The sequence below is a fragment of the Thalia democratica genome, chromosome 9, assembly GCF_965202585.1.
Source record: "Thalia democratica chromosome 9, ktThaDemo2.hap1.1, whole genome shotgun sequence".
Taxonomy (NCBI): domain Eukaryota; kingdom Metazoa; phylum Chordata; class Thaliacea; order Salpida; family Salpidae; genus Thalia; species Thalia democratica.
In genome coordinates this window covers 30,103,440-30,120,845 of record NC_139173.1, presented here as the reverse complement: position 1 = coordinate 30,120,845, position 17,406 = coordinate 30,103,440, and the positions used below count along the sequence as shown (strand labels likewise).

Genomic DNA, 17,406 nt, shown 5'->3' with positions numbered 1-17,406 from the left:
ATTTTTTGATGTTTAGATAACCTTAAAAAAATATATACATGCTAAAATGTGTTTGTCGTAAACAACTTATCAACATTTAATTTCGACGTTAAACGCTTAATATGACTACAAGTCGATTTCTAAACAGTTTTAACACTGTGGTTTACCTAAACCGCACATGTTATTTGAGTAAGTGCTACACCACCAGCTAATAAAATTTCCAACAGTCCAAGCCAGACGCGATTTAACCAGAAAATTCCTAATTATGTTTGCTCTGTTATCGATTAAACTGTTTGTTTATTTGAAGTTCAACAAGCACTATGTAATTTGGCTTTTTACCTCAGCAGTTAATATTGATTTATAGATGTTCTAAAAATAATAATTTAAATTTTTACAACACTGCTTGCAATTTTTTGTTGATTATTTCAAAACATCATAATGAAAGACTTGGTTTGAGAAGGAAAATTGAAAAAATATTAAAAAATGTAAATATCTGAAGTTTTTTTTGTTTGCATTATAAGGCGTATATATCAACAGATTTTACTAATTCGATCACATTAAATTTGTTTTTATGTGCTTTGATTTTTAAAAAACAATATATAGAGATGTCTACTTCTAGCAAAAATTAATATAGTTTTTTTTTAAGGCCTTAGTTAATAAACTAAGTTTCGGTCAAAGACCTCGTCAGTACTTACATAAAATGATATTCAAATAAAATATTTCTATTTGAATAAATTTTTTTTTAATATTTCAATTTGAATAAGACTTTATGTAAGTACTGATGAGGTCTTTGACCGAAACTTAGTTTACTAACTAAAATCCTAAAAGAAAAACTATATCAATTTTTTATAACTAATTAAAAGATTTTTTTTTATTATTTTCATTGAACAGGGTTTTATTTACGTGTTTACTTTTTAAATTTATTATTTTTAAACTCAACTTTGTTAATTGATTTCATCAACATTATAGTGATTTACAAAACGTTTTAATACCTAAGCAATTAAGAATAAAAAATAGTTGTTTTAGTTATAATGAATTATTTTTATTGCGATAAATTATAAAAACACTAAAAATAACTGCTTAATAAAGTAAAGTTCAAAAGAATTTTAAAGGTAGAAATATTTTAAAATACTACTTTTTACTACAATAATCTTACTCTGTTTTAAAATGTGTATGAAGAATTAGTTGAATGTTTACATAACTCAAAGAAAACTAAACAAAAAAACTTAAAAGTTTTTAAAACTAAAACTATTGACCAAATGTCAATTAAAACTTTTGTTAATGAAAACTAATTTTAGCCGAATCTAAATTTTAATGAGTGCCAAGTTTTAGATAAAAATCTCCTGAACTTACATAATTAGATTAATTACTGCAGATACATAAAAATTTATAAACTACCTTTTTATAATTAATATTAAAAGTAGTAATTTTTCTTAACTATATTTTTTGTAACTATATTCTAATAAATAATGTTTTTATTCTACTAAAAAGTAATTAAGGAATTTTTGTTGTGAAAGTTTAAACCCTTCATTTGTTTGATAAAAAACTTTAATTTCAAAGTTTTTAGTTATTAATCTTAGTATTTTTGTAATATTTTACTGTAATTACTTCAAAAATTTTACTTGCTTAATATAAATACAACTTTTAATTCGCAAAAAAACAAAATAAAACACTATGTAAAACTTTATAAGTTGAGCTAAAATAAAAACCATAAAAATATAAGCGAGTTTAAACTATCAACAAAATTAAATCATACATTTAAAAATTAAAGTAATATTTTAGCACCTTAATTAAAATTGATAATCTAATTATCATGCATTATGATGACTTTTTAAACTTTCTAGGCTTATCAAATTAATTGATTGATTGAACTTTCAAAATTGCCTTGTGGCATGGTGATGTATAGATCATAAACGGTTAGAGAGTTTTTGAAATTTTATTAAAATAAAAAACTTATTTATTAAAAACTAAGCAGTTTTTGCCAAGATACATAATTTTAAAACTTTTTTATCTTTTACTCTTTAAAAACTAAGTTCCAAAATAATATTGTTAAAACTAAACTTTAAATTATTATTAATAACTTATAACATAAGATTTTTTTCACGTAATTTAATTTATAGTTTAAAATGTATACTATTTGGAATGTTAAAAATTATTCTAAAAATCTTGGTCAAAACTACTTTGTTTTCAAAAGTCTACCAAAGAATTACGTCGCACCAAGTTGTCGGATTTAAGAAAACCACCTTAACCTTTTAATGAACTCACACATGTAATTAAAATGCTTAAAAAGCTTATTCGAACAGCATACGACTTAAATAAACTTATCTTCTGTAGCTTTTTACAATTTCTAATGTTATAAATGTTTTTATACTACACAAAAAAATTTGAAATTTTTAATAAAAGGTTTTTATTCAGAATTTTATTACAGTATTTCATATAATCATAGTTATAAATATTTCCAATTTTAATTTAATGCTAATTAAAATCATTTTTTGGGAGTAAAACAAGTCGAACACGAATATATATATATATATATATATATATATATATATATTTATATTTTGTAGTAAAGCTTTTATTAAATAAGATTTCAGGTTCTGTAAAAACGTTTGAAATTTTTAAAATTTTCATATCATTTTTATTAGTTGTATAAAAATTTTCTATCCCACATACCCACATGTGTTCTGACCAAAAGTTCTGAAACGCTCAAAAAAACACCGCAAACACAAACTTGAATTGATAAGCTTGTAAGCAAATACATAATACTTTCTTGAAATATTTCTTTAAAAAACTAAAAACTGTTTTAACACAATTTCAAATTGATCACTCAGAAAACAAGCGAAACTTATACATTTTGTAAGTAAAGCTTATATTAAATATTATTTCAGATTTTTGTAAAACAGTTTGTTTTTATATTTTTTTAATACGCTTACTTATTGTACAATAAACTTCCATCCCAACATTTACTTCGACCGAAAGTTCTAAAACGCTCAAAAAGCACCACAACGACCGAAAACATCCACCAACCGGCACAAGCTCAAACAAACAAAAAAGTCGAAACAAAGATGTCAGTCACAACTCGCTTCTCACGAACCAGTTTCAGACAGCACGCGATGCGCTGTGACGTCACAATCTAATCCGCGCTTAGTACGAAATATCCCCGCGGCTTGCGAACCGGTCGCGCTTGGGTGGTTTCACGTTATTTCGGGCGCCATTCTGGCTTTCTTGCAACTTACGGTAGCTGAAACCCGAGGTGTGTTTGTGTTAGCAAGTTTTAATGCATCGCCTTGTTTTGGTTGGTGGCTCTAATTTGAGAAAGTTGCGGCACACCATAATTTTTCTATTTATAAAATTTCAAGAACACACATCAGTGTAGTGAGTAATATGGTTAAACCAGACTGCTGTGCAAAAACTGACAGTAGCCACTAAAGGTGTCTGTATGCATGCAAGCTTTAATGCATGACTTTGTTTTGGTTGGTGGATAATTTGAGAAAGTTGCGGTCGGCCTTGATTTCTATTAATGTTCAGAATACACACACTAATGTGTTATACGGTGAACCGGGCTAAACTTAGTAATCTATTTTGAACTTACCAAAATTAGTGTGTATTGGTAGGTTAGGTTGGTTATTTTTAGTAAGCCCCTGAGCCAACTGCACTTTAAGTTAGCACGCTGTTTTTACTTTAAAACTTATCACTGTGTACAATTTTTTGATCTGGTATAAAATATATAAATTTTCAAGTAACCGTTGTTACAGATTTTTTAGTAAGTCTTTTAACATGAGAAATCTAAACTATCTAAATGTAACTTGATTTACATTAAATGTAAAAATTGGCCGTCAAAAAATTTATTTCATTTTGACAGCATATATGTTAAACGTTTGTTAAGATTGTTCATGCAATCTATTAAAGTCTAAAAATAATTTTCTGTGTATTTACATGTGTTAGAAAGGATGTTGAACAAGTTTTGTAATTTAATTATAGATGTTTATTTCCCTGTAAAAATGTTCGACTTAACTGCAAAACTGAACTTTAACTATTAAAAATAGTATTCAACTAGTATAAAAATTCCTTAAGTTAAACAAGATTCATGTAAAAATGTTTACACTTTATTGGAAAACTGTATTTAAGTTGTTTAAAACTGTGTTTAATGTTTTTTGACTGTAAATTAACTCTTCTACCTAATATAAAATTCAGTAAATGAATTTTTTGAAACTAAATATAAAAAACTGCCTAGTTACTAAACAAAAAAAACTCTAAAATACTTATTCATTTATAACAAGTCTTATAAATGTAGCTCTGGTAAGCATTAAATTTTTTCTATACTTTGAACATAACGTGTGGATTTTGCTTAAAAAATAATTTTACTTTAAAAAATAAATATATACAATAATGTTTTTGTAAATATATAGTAAAGTTTAATATTTTAAGAAAATTTAGTAGTTAGAATAAAACAGTTTATTTTTTGTATTTTGTATTTTATTTTCAGACAACAAATAACATGGCAGTGATAAAAGTAAAAAACAAAAAAAAAATAAAACCATTCTAAGTTTGTTTATAAAGTTTCAAAATTATTTAAAATCAGTTTTTTCTGTTTTCATTCTTCGTATTTAAGGTGCAAATAAAATAAAAAAAACTTTTACTTTTATAAAAATATAAAAATATAAATACAAACATTTTTGATTTCTAATTTTTACAATTTTTTTTTATAAATTTAAACTTTCAAAAAACCAAAGTTTCTTTTTTTTTCAGACAAAAAACAACGAGGCAGTGTGACAAAGTAAAAAAAAAAAAAAACAAGAAAAAAATTAAAAAAATCAAGACGTGATGGAGGTGATTTTGCAGAACTTCCTGAACTTTGACCTCAAGAAGGTTGGGCTCGGGGCGGAAATCCCCGTCCTCCTGCTTTTCAGGTAGTTGCCATGGAGATGGCTCAGCGGGGCGTCGAACTCAACCGCTTCGAACCGGCAGTCGCCCTTTCCCGGGACTTTCCCTTTTTTGGGGATCCTGCCGCTGGCGTCGCTCTCGCACCCGGAATCCCCCGAGCTGGAGCTGCACACGGAGTTTCGGTTTTCGGCCGTTTTCGTCACCCGCTCCATGGCGCCCTCACGCGACGACGACTCAAAGTACTGGCAGTTGAGTCTCGAGGCCAGCTCTTGTCCTTGAGTGGACGACACGCACCTCTGGGTCACGTGGTCGCATTTGGTGGCCACGACGCACATGATTGGTCGCTTTTGTCTGTTGAGAAAATAGTTTGATTAATATCTGGTCATGTTTTAGATTTTTTTATGTTACTTTTTTTTTTTTTGGAAAACTACTGCAATTCGGTTTAATAACTATAACCTTAATCTTTGTAAATATTTTTCATACTTAAATTTTTTATAATAATATTACAATAGCTTTGATTTTTTTTGAGTTTCGTTTCAGTGTAAGTTTTATTTTGTAAAATACATAAAATAATATTTACAGTTTATTGTTAAAATGTATACTCACTTTTTGTTATGCTTGACGGTTTCTACGTACTCGTCTGCAAGCTGCTGTATTTTCACGAAACTCTGCTTGTCGATGACGCTGAACATCAGTATCACAGCCTGTGAGGTCCTGAAAATTTCACCGAAGTTTTTCAGTTGCATCGCCTGAAAATGTAAAAAAAATGTTAACTTTTTATATATACATTTTGAATACAAACATGAGAAACATATACAGAAAACATTTCTTTATTTGCATCGCCTAAAGATTTAATCTCTGCTGAAGATTTTTGAAATTTTTACACAAACACAGATGCGAGTTATCAAAACAGTTCTCAGAAACGCTCGCAGCGCTTTGTAAACAAAAGTCTATTTATAAGCTATGAGTCATCTCGCAAAAATTTCGATGCAAAAGCTCTCACCTTGTCGTCGGTGTCGAGCAGGGTGAGTTGGACGTTTCGCCCGCTCAGCAAGGTCTTCCTGGTGTAAGCGAACTCGGAGTTTTCCTTGTACTCGTTGATGAACCTCTTTGTGAGCAGCCTCACCACGAACGCTGCAATTTTTTATTGATTTAGTAATTTGTTTGTACCTATTGCATTTTATTTTGATTAATTACTGTTAGACAGATGCTATTTTAAAGGCTAGCATTTCAGCCGCTTATCTGTTTTATCAGTAAACTGTGTTTTTGTTAATAACAACGCAACGTTATCTTGTGTGTTTGTCTTTTATTATAACAAATGATTTTTTTACCAAATAATTAATATTAAACAAGCTATCTTTCTGCACATCGCAGCGAACGAGTCTCAATTGCACGGTAGTTTATATTGATTTTTTTTTTATCGGTTTTCGTATCTATATTAGCTTTTAATCACTAGGTAACATCTACCTTCACAACTAAACATGTTGACATTATTAAATCAGAGCGCGTGAAAACTTAAAATTTAATTACAGCTGATTTAGTGTTCGCATGCAACCGACGTAATTTATTGCAATTAAAACTTAACTGTCAAGATTCAAATCTTATCACCGAACCAAGTTTCGAATTCAGCAGCAGACGCTGTGATTGCCGAGCAAGCTACAGTTGTGCAAACATTACAACGCAATGTCAAATGGTATCTGTACAGCGAAACCGATAAACCGCAACGCCTCGCTCCGCCATTCACCGATTGCCCTCACTTTAAAACGCATGCCCTCATTGTAAAAAGCCAGTCACGCTACCAGCGCGCTGTTTTCGCTTCTCGCACGCAACTACAACTTAATAAAAAGCTCTATTGTTCACTACGGTTGGATTATTTGAAATCGTGAAGTTATTACTGAAGGTCGCTGTTTTCGCTTAACAACACTTATGTTACACGGTTACTGTACAAGTGCTGTGTTTATTCTGAATATCAGCGAGTTTTTTTGTCTCACGCGATGAAAGTTTGTGATTGATAGCTTTTTTAACATTGATCGTTTCACGCTTTACACTTAAAACCAAGGTTACTCTACACTCAATAACAACTTTTTTAACTTTTTTTTTTCTTTACTGCTTACATTACAACATACTTTATAGTGAATCGAAGTAAAGGTGTTTGAAATTATTTTAAGTTATTTAATACAGTCTAAATATAATATGATGCATAATTATTGTTCTAAAAAAAAAAACTTTTTTAAATACGTTTTTTGATAAAGAAATAAAATTCAAAGGTTCGTTCTAATAAAATCATGTAAACTTAATTCAAATAAATACTTACCGGTCTTTCCGACACATCTTGATCCGAACACTGAAGTTTTGAAGTCATAATTTCCAAACTGGTTCGATTGGGTCCTCATTACTACGATTCAGTGTTTTTTACAATTTATTAGCAATTAACAGCTGTAAAAAATGTTGCTTTTAAAGACTGTTAAAAAAATCCTAAAGCCTAAACAAAACAAAGTGTTAAAACTAGGCAAAATACTGCTATGTTAATCTATCTAGGCAGAAAGTTTTAATTTTATCTTCCGGACTTTTCACTTATATAGCAGCTGCCGCGTTTTTTTCCTTTCTTTCACGCTCTTCTATTTTCTTGTCTTCGACGCTGTGACTCTAGCGACCTCCAGTGACATTTTAGCACCAGGCGCTAACGCTTTTATTCCAGTAGAAATATTAAATTAAGCTTCAATAAACTGTGATAAATGTTGTTGACATTCTTGGTAGTTTATAATGATAAACCTAAAGTGGCTTACCCTGGTAAATTGAATTTATTAAGTCTCAATATAAAAAATACAGAACTTTATGAATAAAGATAGAGTTTGATTTAAATCTAAAAGAAAAAAAAAATTGACACAAAGAGCTTGGACACATGCGAAAACCAGTCTTACCAAATAAATCGCTTATGTGCTTATTTGTTACAAAACAAACGGCACGTCACAAACAAATATAAAAATTATACAAGCAAATTAAACGCCATGAAAAGTTTTTTAGTTAAAACAGTTTTGGTCTCCCGACTAGCAGAATGTAATGTCTAAAGTTACAAGTATTTGTTTTTATGGGTTTAGTACAAAAATGTTGTGATTTATGATAGCTTAGTTTATATCTAAGAGCTTTTCAGCTTTTTTATAAACATAAAGACTTTAATTTAAGTAAAAAAAAAATTGAACATAAAATATCCAAAGCATTCTTGTTGAGAAAAAGTAAAAACCTTACAGTTGGAAGCTTGTTATTTGCATCATAACACGGTAAGACTTATTTCTATTGACAATTCAGAATCGAAACATAAACGTTTAAATTAGTGCCGAAAAACACTTATTCAAATTAATTTTTTTTTAATTAAAGCTGCTATGCTTGCAATGTTTTATAGATGTTTTGTTCTCCTGAAGTGAATTTCGTTTAAAATTTTGCATAACTCTAGCGACCTATGGTGAGCTTTTAGCACCAGACTTTAACGCTTTAAGACAAATAAAAATATTAATTTAAGCTTCTACAAACTGCGATGAGTGTTGTTGACATTCTTGGCAGCTTATTAAGAGACCCTTGAAGCGGTTTAAACTTGTGAGTTTTATTTATTGGGTCTATAAATACACTTTTAGGGAATTTCTTGAATAGAAAAATTAAGCACAACAAAACCGAACAAAGCTTGGCCGGATTTATTGTTTACTTTACCTCTGGTGAAATCTAAAAAATTTACATTATTGAAAACTTCACAAGATATACTTCAATTCAAAGAAGCTTTAAAAATTTACCATTATGAAAAAAACAAAGAAAGTAAAAATAGTTTTCAACTAAATTTTTTTGATTGATTTATTATCTTAACTATGCTTTCAAGGTATAGTTTTTATCTAAAACTTTTTGACTGGTTTATCAATCTAAATACGCAAATCGCGTGCGAGTGGCAATTAAAACAAACATTTTGTAAAATGTACATTGTAAGATAGTTCTTCCGCGTTAATACTCAGAATCGATTAAAATAAACAACATTTTGTCTGAAAGCTTATTAGAGTGTTTACATAAAATATAATTTAAACTTTTGTTTTTCTAGACATGCAGCCCAATACGAAAATCCGAACTAAGTTTAATTGAGTTTAAATTTTTATTGTCAGTAACAGGTATTTTTTTGTTAAGATTTTGGATAGTTTTTCACAACATACAAGATTACTGTTTCTATCAAACAACTTTTTTTTTTCTTTTGTGATGCACGTTTGTTTTAAAACTGTTGTGTAATGTAAAGTTTTGTGTTGTTTGTTATCTTTGTTGTTTTTGGAACAACGGTTTAAAAATTCTGAGAAAGAATTCAAAACGTTAGAGGATTTTACTAGTTTGATGTTAGAACTATTAGGACTATCACTTTGTTCAAAACAAACAAAGAAGCGATAAAAACAATATGATTGTTTGTTAGCTTAAACACAAAAAAAAACATGTTATATTTAAGTATTTTACCAACCACTAAATTGTCCTCACATATATTTTTTTCATACAAAATTAAAATTTGAATGAATAACAAAATTCTTTAACTACAAATTTTTTTTTTTTAATCAAATAACTACAACAACTTTCAAAGCATTTCTGTTCTGAAAGTGTTTCTGAAAATCTATAAAATTTTTGATACCATTAAGTTAAAATGCAGTCAAATTTGAAATACAGAAGGTTTTTGATTGATTATTGTACTAAAAAAGTAGAAGTTTTTTATTGCTTACATCTGTAATAACAATATAAAATGTATTCAAAAATTATATTTTAACATAATGTTTAGTTTAAACTATTTTTTCGTTCTGACTCAAAACGAATTTAATTGTCAACTGTTGCTTGGTTTTAGTTTGAGGAAGTGTTTGTCAATTTTCTTTTTGTCAAAACTAAAATTTTACTTGTAAATGAATTTCGAGCACGCTATTTCGCCTAACTTTCTTAATTTGCTAAATATAAAGTAACAAAAACACTATAATTCCGTATAAAAGACCTAACACCAGTAAATGAAAGTCTGTCATGACAGTGTTAGTACGCTGACAACTTTTTTGATAAACAACCTGAAATGTTTGTTAAGTTTCTACTGTTAATCTAACGTAAACAAAGCTTTCTACTGTTTAAACTTTGCAAATTTACAGTGAAAATTGTTTATTGCAAAACACTTAAACGTTCATTAGTTTACAATGCATTGACTTGTTTAACAAAATAATATCTAACTTTAAAAAGTATTACAATTTAAGCTGCTGTAAAACTTTTAATAAAAATAAAATTTTGAATTTTTAGTAATATAAATTATATTTTGTGTTTATGAAACAAAAAACAATAGAAATAAAAACAAAGAACGACTATGAAAAAAAATTTTAAAATTAAGTTTGAATATAACTTAAAAGAGTTTTGCAGAAATGTGTTTTTTTATTTATGGTTAATTAATTAAGTCTTAATGAAAGTATAATCCTTTCCCACAACCGTGTAATAAACTCATTTCTCAATACAAATTGACGTTTTCAATAAAAAACATATTATTATAAAAACACTTGGTACTGTTTTCATTTAACTTTAGAAATAAAGTTTTAATGTTTCCTTTAAAAAAGTGTAACAGTAAATGATAATGTTATACTTGTAAAATACTCCTAAAGCTGTGCTATAACTTAAATTTAAATACAGGTTTCTGATAATTAATTAAAATAAGAACACTAGGAACTAGATATGGCGAGTTGTTTAGTGTATATTTAATTGTAGTTTTGCTATTGTTTAAGTTTGTAAAAGAAGTTATTTTCAGTTTTTAATTTTTAACTTGTTTTTAATCCATTCTAAGTTTTACATATTTAAGTTTATAGACAGCCCTTCAACTCAAAAACTCATTAAGATACCAATTCAATATATTTCGATGTACAACTTTCAATATTTATTGTTTTGTTTCCTCTAATATTTAAACTCAGCTTAGTGAATTGGCAACTAATAACTCTTTTTCGTTAAAACCGTGTAGAGCGTTTTTAATAGTTGTTTAAGAACAAAGTTTTAATACTTGTTTAACAACAGTTATTCTTTTTTTTTTCTGATGTTAAGTTTATTTTTAGAGGACCAACTGAATAAAGGTTATTTTTTAACAATATATACATTAAGGAAGTGTTCCTTTAAAAATAAAATTAAGTTTTCAGGTTTTACATGTATCATTGTCCATTTCTCAACAACAAAAATTTTAGATAAATAAAATCAACATAAATATACAAAACTATTTATAACTTTTTTCATATATGTAAGATATATATTTTATGTTTTTAGCTTAATTTTATGTTTGAATATAACTAACTTTTTACAAAACTAATATAAAAAACTTGATATTTCAAATATACAAACAATACTTTTCAAAACTTTTTTTCTTGTTTTTATATTAAGTTTCGTTTCTATCAATAAGAACCCAACTGAATAACTAGTATTATTTTTTATAACTTTAGTAAAAATAAAATGTTTATATGTATGTAAAATGTAGATACATAAAATTATAAAATGTCTAAAATATAAAACACACTTGTATAAACTTTACTTCTACTTATCACAAGTTTTATGAGGTTGTCATTAATTTAAAATGCGATTTAAAGTGATTTGTGTGCAAATGTAAATGTCAAACAAACCAAGCTTTTCGTGCTGAGAATTTCTTATTGCTTTTTGTGTTGATAAAGTGTAATATAGATAAAAAAAACTTAAAGTTACTAGGAATCTTTTCAAATTAGCAATAAAAACGAAAATAAATTTCATTTAATTTGGTTTTTCAAATAAAACCTGTAAAACCTTTTTATAATGATTTGATATGTTTTTATAAATATAATCACTTTCTACTAATCCTAAAACATTTTAGGCTATCAAAAATATTTGCTTATTTTTTCACAACTTGCTTTTTCTTTGCTTTTTTTAATAATGTAAGTTTTAACTTTAACAAACAAAAGTTTGAATAAACATTAGTTTAGACATGTATAGCAAAAACAAGCAAATATCTACAGTGACTTTTTAGTAAATTGAGATGACAAAAACAACTATAAGATTAGTTTTGTTACTAATTTTTTTTTCAGGTTTGTTTAATACTGAAAAACTAAAGTTAAACAATAATTTTAACAATTTTATATTAATTTTTCTGATGAACGAGAACAGAGACATTTTAACTAAGTGCTCGAACGATTGTATCTTGCATTTTCATAACAAGTCGCAAGGTGTTTGATAAAAATAACGAAAAAAAAATTAACTTTGATAAAAGCTTGTAGTATAAATCAAGCAAAATGTTGTTATAATCTAATTTGTTTTACGCTTTTTTTTGAAACTATATCGGTTAAACGAAATTCTTTTTGTGTTTGACATAAAGTTAACATAGTATACATAGTGTGATAGGTTTTTTTATACTTGATAAAAAGGGTGTTTTAGAAACACGCTTTGGGTAATTTTCATATACTGACTAGTTTTTGTTCAACTAAAATACTAGCAATACCGTCAATGATTTTTTTTAAATAATTTTAGACTGTTTGAAACTTTTGCTTAAATTAAACCTAGTTTTATAATTTAGATTTTTTAGTTTAAACATACAACACAAATATAGCACTTTACTCCATTAGACAATTTTCCATATTTTCCTGGAAACCAAAAAATAAATTAATACTTTTTAAGTATTACATCATGTACTTAATATCGCATGCATATTTCTTTTGTATTTGTAATGTTTCATTGATTCAGTGAAGAGTACACTTTTCACACATGTCATTGCGTCCTTTAAGATTGATTTTCTGTGACCATGATGCAATGGTGACAAAGCGGAATGAAAATGAAATGTTTAACTATTAACGTTTATCTTGAAAAAAAAAAATTAGGCTAAAAATGTTCAACGATTATTTTACAGCGCAATAAAATTTTACCTTAATTATCAATCTTAGAATTTCAGTTAGTATTTGAGTACAGGTAAAAACTGCTTTTATTTTACATAACAACTGTCTAATAAAATAAAAAGAAGTTTTGTTGGGTTTAAAGAACTTTATTTAAAATGATTTTTTTAGCGTTTTCTTGTACAACACGTTACAAGGTATCCAAGAGGTGTGCTACTCTATAACCGAAAGATTCTTCGTGCACCAAGTTCTAGGACCAAATATTTTGAGCGTCTTATTTTGTCGTTAAATGAACTAAACTAATGTACTTATGATACTTTAGATACAATTGCATTTTAACTCAAATTGTATGATTATCTATTAAATTAATAAATCATTCTAAATATAAGATATTATAAACATACATTTCAAAACTTTTTCATTAAAATTTTTAGATTCTTTAATCATTTTTACAACAAGTGAAAATTTTAATCAGTAACAATATTTCAAAGTAGCAGCATAAATAAATTACTTTTAATCTAAATAATTTAATTACACCAGTTTACTTAAAACAAATTAACACCACCTACTGTCTGGGTTAAAAAAGAAAACTTTATGTGAAACTATTAATAAAACTTTTTTTAAAAACTAATTTTCGTTTTTTATTGGGTTTTCAAAATAACAACTTAATAAGTTGATTAAAGCATTTTATTTAAAGTAATTTATCATCATAACTTGTCTGGCTATTTTAAGTAAAATTTATGTGAAATGGTAATTATACTTAAAAAATTGAATTAATCGAGGTACTGTTTTCTTTTAGAAATTAATTAAACTACTTTTTGTTTTTACTGTGTGAAATTCATTGTTCTTTTGTGAGAAGATAAAGTTGATACAATTTACACATTTGTTTATTTTTCTTTTTGTATTTTAAGTCTTAGGTCGTTGAACAAATGTTTTAAAAATTTGGTTTTAAAGTGTTGATTTTTGAACATTGAATTTTTTGTGCAATGGTTTAGTATTACTTATTTTTTAGATTTAGTATAACAAACTCGTTATTCTAAATTTGCTTCAGTGCGCAATGTTAATATTATACAAAGATTTCAGAGAATGATTTTTCAAATTTTTAGCGAACGTGTTTAAAACAAACCACTCAATGCTGTGAACGTTCGAAGTTTATTTGCACAAAAGGTTTCACTCAGCCGTAAGTAACCATAGTAAGTAACCATTAGTTGGTTACCACCTTGTTTAACGCTCGCTGCAGAACTACTTAAGTTGCATGCAATTCGTCTGTATACTCGAATAAACTTTAAAAAGTGAAAAAAAAAAACTTTGAGTTTGATTCAAGATGATAGTTGTGTGAAAATAAATACCAATAAAATTAGTTTTGCTTAATATTTCTTAACTGTTTGGAAATATATTTCCAAAATTCTGATGCGCCCATTAGACATCTAAAAATGGCTTTTATGGTTGATTAAAAAAATAATTTACATGTGTTGCTTAAAACAGAAAGAACTAAGAAGTTTTAAACTGTTAAAGTTTACTGCACGAAAATTAGTTTTGAAACTTTAAGTGTTAAAATTTACAGACAAAAATCTAACTACATAAATTAATTTTTACTATCTATATAACTGCAAAAAACGATAAATTATACTTAGTTCTCAGTTCAGGTGGGTATAAATTTAAAGTTTAAATTAGCTTTATTTTTGGTTTTCTTTTTGTTAATAGTGTAAAAAACAGTTATTTATATTGACAAAAATAAACTTTATATGAAAAAAAACTTGTACTTAAGAAACCTATTTTTAAGTTAACAACAAAAAAAATCAAAACTTTTAAATTAAAGTTTACCAAGCTAAAACCTTATGTAAAGACTTTGTTGTCATAACTATTCAAGTACTATTAGTTAGTATTTTATTGGACATAAATTTAATGACTTCAACGTGCTAGTTTCTATGACTTTTAAAACTTATTATACCAAAAATGTTTTGAAATGCTTTGTTTTGATTAACAATTTTTACGTTTATTTCAAAAATCTACTAACTGTAAAAGTATAGAGTTATCAATAAAAATTTTTTATAGAACCAAGATTAATAATAATTTTATTTTTCTATGAAGTTTTAAATACCGTTGAGTAACTATGCATACAATTCAAATTGTTTAAAATTGTAACTATTTTGTGCATGTTGACTGTTATAAGCTTATTGAATTACAAAATGCTCAAATTTAGATTTATGTTGAATTTTTTATGATTTAAAAAGCAACATGAAAGTCTCAAACAATGATATTAGCTTAGTTTGACACGAGTTAAAGTTAATAAATTGATTGTTTAAAAACAATAAAACTAATAAACTATTTGTTGATTTTTATTTTCTGTTTCACAGAAGTATTGTTATAGTTTAGTACTTACTGATTAAAAATAAAAAATAAAAAGTTAAAAGCGACTATTCTAAAAAAAAATTAATTCAGATAAAAAAAACAAAAAAATACACTTATATCATTTGTTTGAAGATGTTCTAACAGTATATAGTGTTTATTCTAATTACAAATAAAGCTGAAGCACAAATATACACTCTGTGACTTTGACCACAAACTAACCATTCAAAACTTTTTAATGTATTTATAAAATCAGAACGAAAATACCATTCGATCACTACCTGGTATATTTTGACAATTGAGCCACAAGTGTAAATATTGTCACATATTTTTGTGTTAAAACTTGATCAAAACTTTAAGCTTTATGACGTAACCATATTTTTATGAAAATCAAGTGTTGCCTGACTAGTAGATAAAAATGCAGTTAAAGTTGATAAAATCGTATGATGTATACTTCTCTACACATTTCGTATAAAAACAAGTTAAAATACTTAAGTGTTGTTTATTTTATTTTCCGACGAATTTATTAGTACTAAATATTTTAAAAACACTTTTATTTATCTTAAAATAGTAAAAAAATATTCATATTTAAGTTATTGCAGCTAGTAAAACCATTTATATATTTAATATATAAAAGACATATAATATGGGCTTTTAGTTGGTTAAACTTGATATAAATTGAGGTTGATTAAAGTGAAAATTAGATTTAAATTTGTTTTTGTGTTTTAAAGTTAGCTTTACTGTTTAACAGTTACCTAAAAAAACTGACAACCTAAAATTAACATATCTAGATTATTTCGTCAGTAATGAGATTAAAACCCAAAATATTAAAATAAATATCAAATAATGATTTGAAAATTAGGAATGAAAACATATGTTGTTAGTAACTTTGAACTTTTACATATTTCGATAAATACAAAATTATTAAATTTACTGAGATTTAAACAACAAAACCATACACTGAGTTAAAATAAATTCAAAAGCATATTTTCTATGATTTATTCTATTCATTAATGTATTAGTTGTTGTTTTAATTTTACAATTTGAGACCTCAACAGTCAACTTATAATATGAAGCAAAATTATATGATAAAATGCTTTAGAAAAACTTGATATTACAGTTTGTAAACAAAAATTGTTTAGAATCTATAATTTTCTTAGTGTAACTTTAACTTGACACACAGATAATGTGTAATTGATAGACTATCTTACTTATTGCCACGTTAAGGAATAATATTATTTAATAAACGATTCATAAAACATGAGTTTTAAGTATAAATTACATAATATATTAAATAACAGCTGTTACATTTTACTTGTATCCGTATAAAATTAGCATGTTCTCTTTAAGCCGCTAAAAAAATTCCGAAATACTAATCTGGGTGTGATGTAATATGAAAAATTCCTTGTTTTATTTATTACATTGTTGATTATGCTGTCAGTTTATTGAAAATTGAGCAAACAACTTTACGAACTCATTTTACACTGAGCAATTGATCTTTGACGCTGAGCAACTGATTTAATGTATACTAGTTTACTTTCTCGTTTAAAAGAAATAAAAGTTTTGTCACATATCAAAAAAACTCATAATAAAAAAATTGTGTTTGTACGTTATTAGCTAAAAATAACACAAACCGAGTTTATCAATATATGTAAATATAGATATTTTTAATTAAATTAAACAATTATCCTTAATTTATATCTTTTTATATAGTATTTCTAGCAAAATATTTGATAGTTTTCTCAGAACTATGTGAAATCCTATGTATCAATAATTATATTTATTATAACCACTGCATATAGACTTTTATGTGAAAAAAATTTAACAAAAATTTATTTAAATATTCCAATATTTCCCCAAAAACAAAATCTTAAACACTTAAAATAATCATCTTAATAAACCGAAACAAATGTATTTATTATATACTGAACTAGCTGTACCAAAATTGCTATTTCCAAGCAACAGCTTTATACAATTAAAACAACAAATATCTAATAGATTTGTTTTAAGAAAACAAGTGGTACAATTATGTAACTAAATTAGAACTTAAAATAAACTTTATTTAAAATATCCAGACTGCACGTGGTGTTGGTTTATAAAAAAAATATTTAAAAAAACTTTAAAAACAAATTAAACATTTAAAAACTAAACTTGATTGAGGTGTTTACTTATGTTTTTTTTTTAATAAAATAATAATGTTTAGTAAAAACTAAAATCTTTTTTTTTTAAACATCATTTGTAAAATTTAATAAAAAAATTAAAGATCAATGAAAAATAAATAAAGACCTAAAACTAAACTAAAATTATTATTTTTTAAAGAGTATGTTAA

The 17,406-nt window shown here is 26.3% G+C and overlaps 1 protein-coding gene across 1 annotated transcript; it reads right to left on the bottom strand.

The window, feature by feature from the left end:
- Window positions 1-4,459: 4,459 nt before the first annotated feature.
- On the bottom strand, window positions 4,460-7,301 carry LOC145844132 (ras-related and estrogen-regulated growth inhibitor-like). Its single transcript, XM_082951492.1, has 4 exons — window positions 7,178-7,301; window positions 5,867-5,997; window positions 5,470-5,612; window positions 4,460-5,214 (listed from the first exon to the last, which is right to left on the bottom strand). The coding sequence occupies exons 1-4, from the start codon at window positions 7,254-7,256 to the stop codon at window positions 4,794-4,796; spliced, it is 774 nt and encodes a 257-aa protein (XP_082807618.1). The 5' UTR covers window positions 7,257-7,301; the 3' UTR covers window positions 4,460-4,793.
- Window positions 7,302-17,406: the final 10,105 nt, after the last annotated feature.

Excerpts from the sequence above, each read along its gene's own strand:
- LOC145844132 (XM_082951492.1), bottom strand. The coding sequence starts at position 7,256 with ATGAGGACCCAATCGAACCAGTTTGGAAATTATGACTTCAAAACTTCA. Across the intron at positions 5,613-5,866 it reads TGCTCGACACCGACGACAAG|GCGATGCAACTGAAAAACTT; the intron begins GTGAGAGCTTTT and ends TTACATTTTCAG. Across the intron at positions 5,215-5,469 it reads ACCGTCAAGCATAACAAAAA|ACAAAAGCGACCAATCATGT; the intron begins GTGAGTATACAT and ends TTTTCTCAACAG.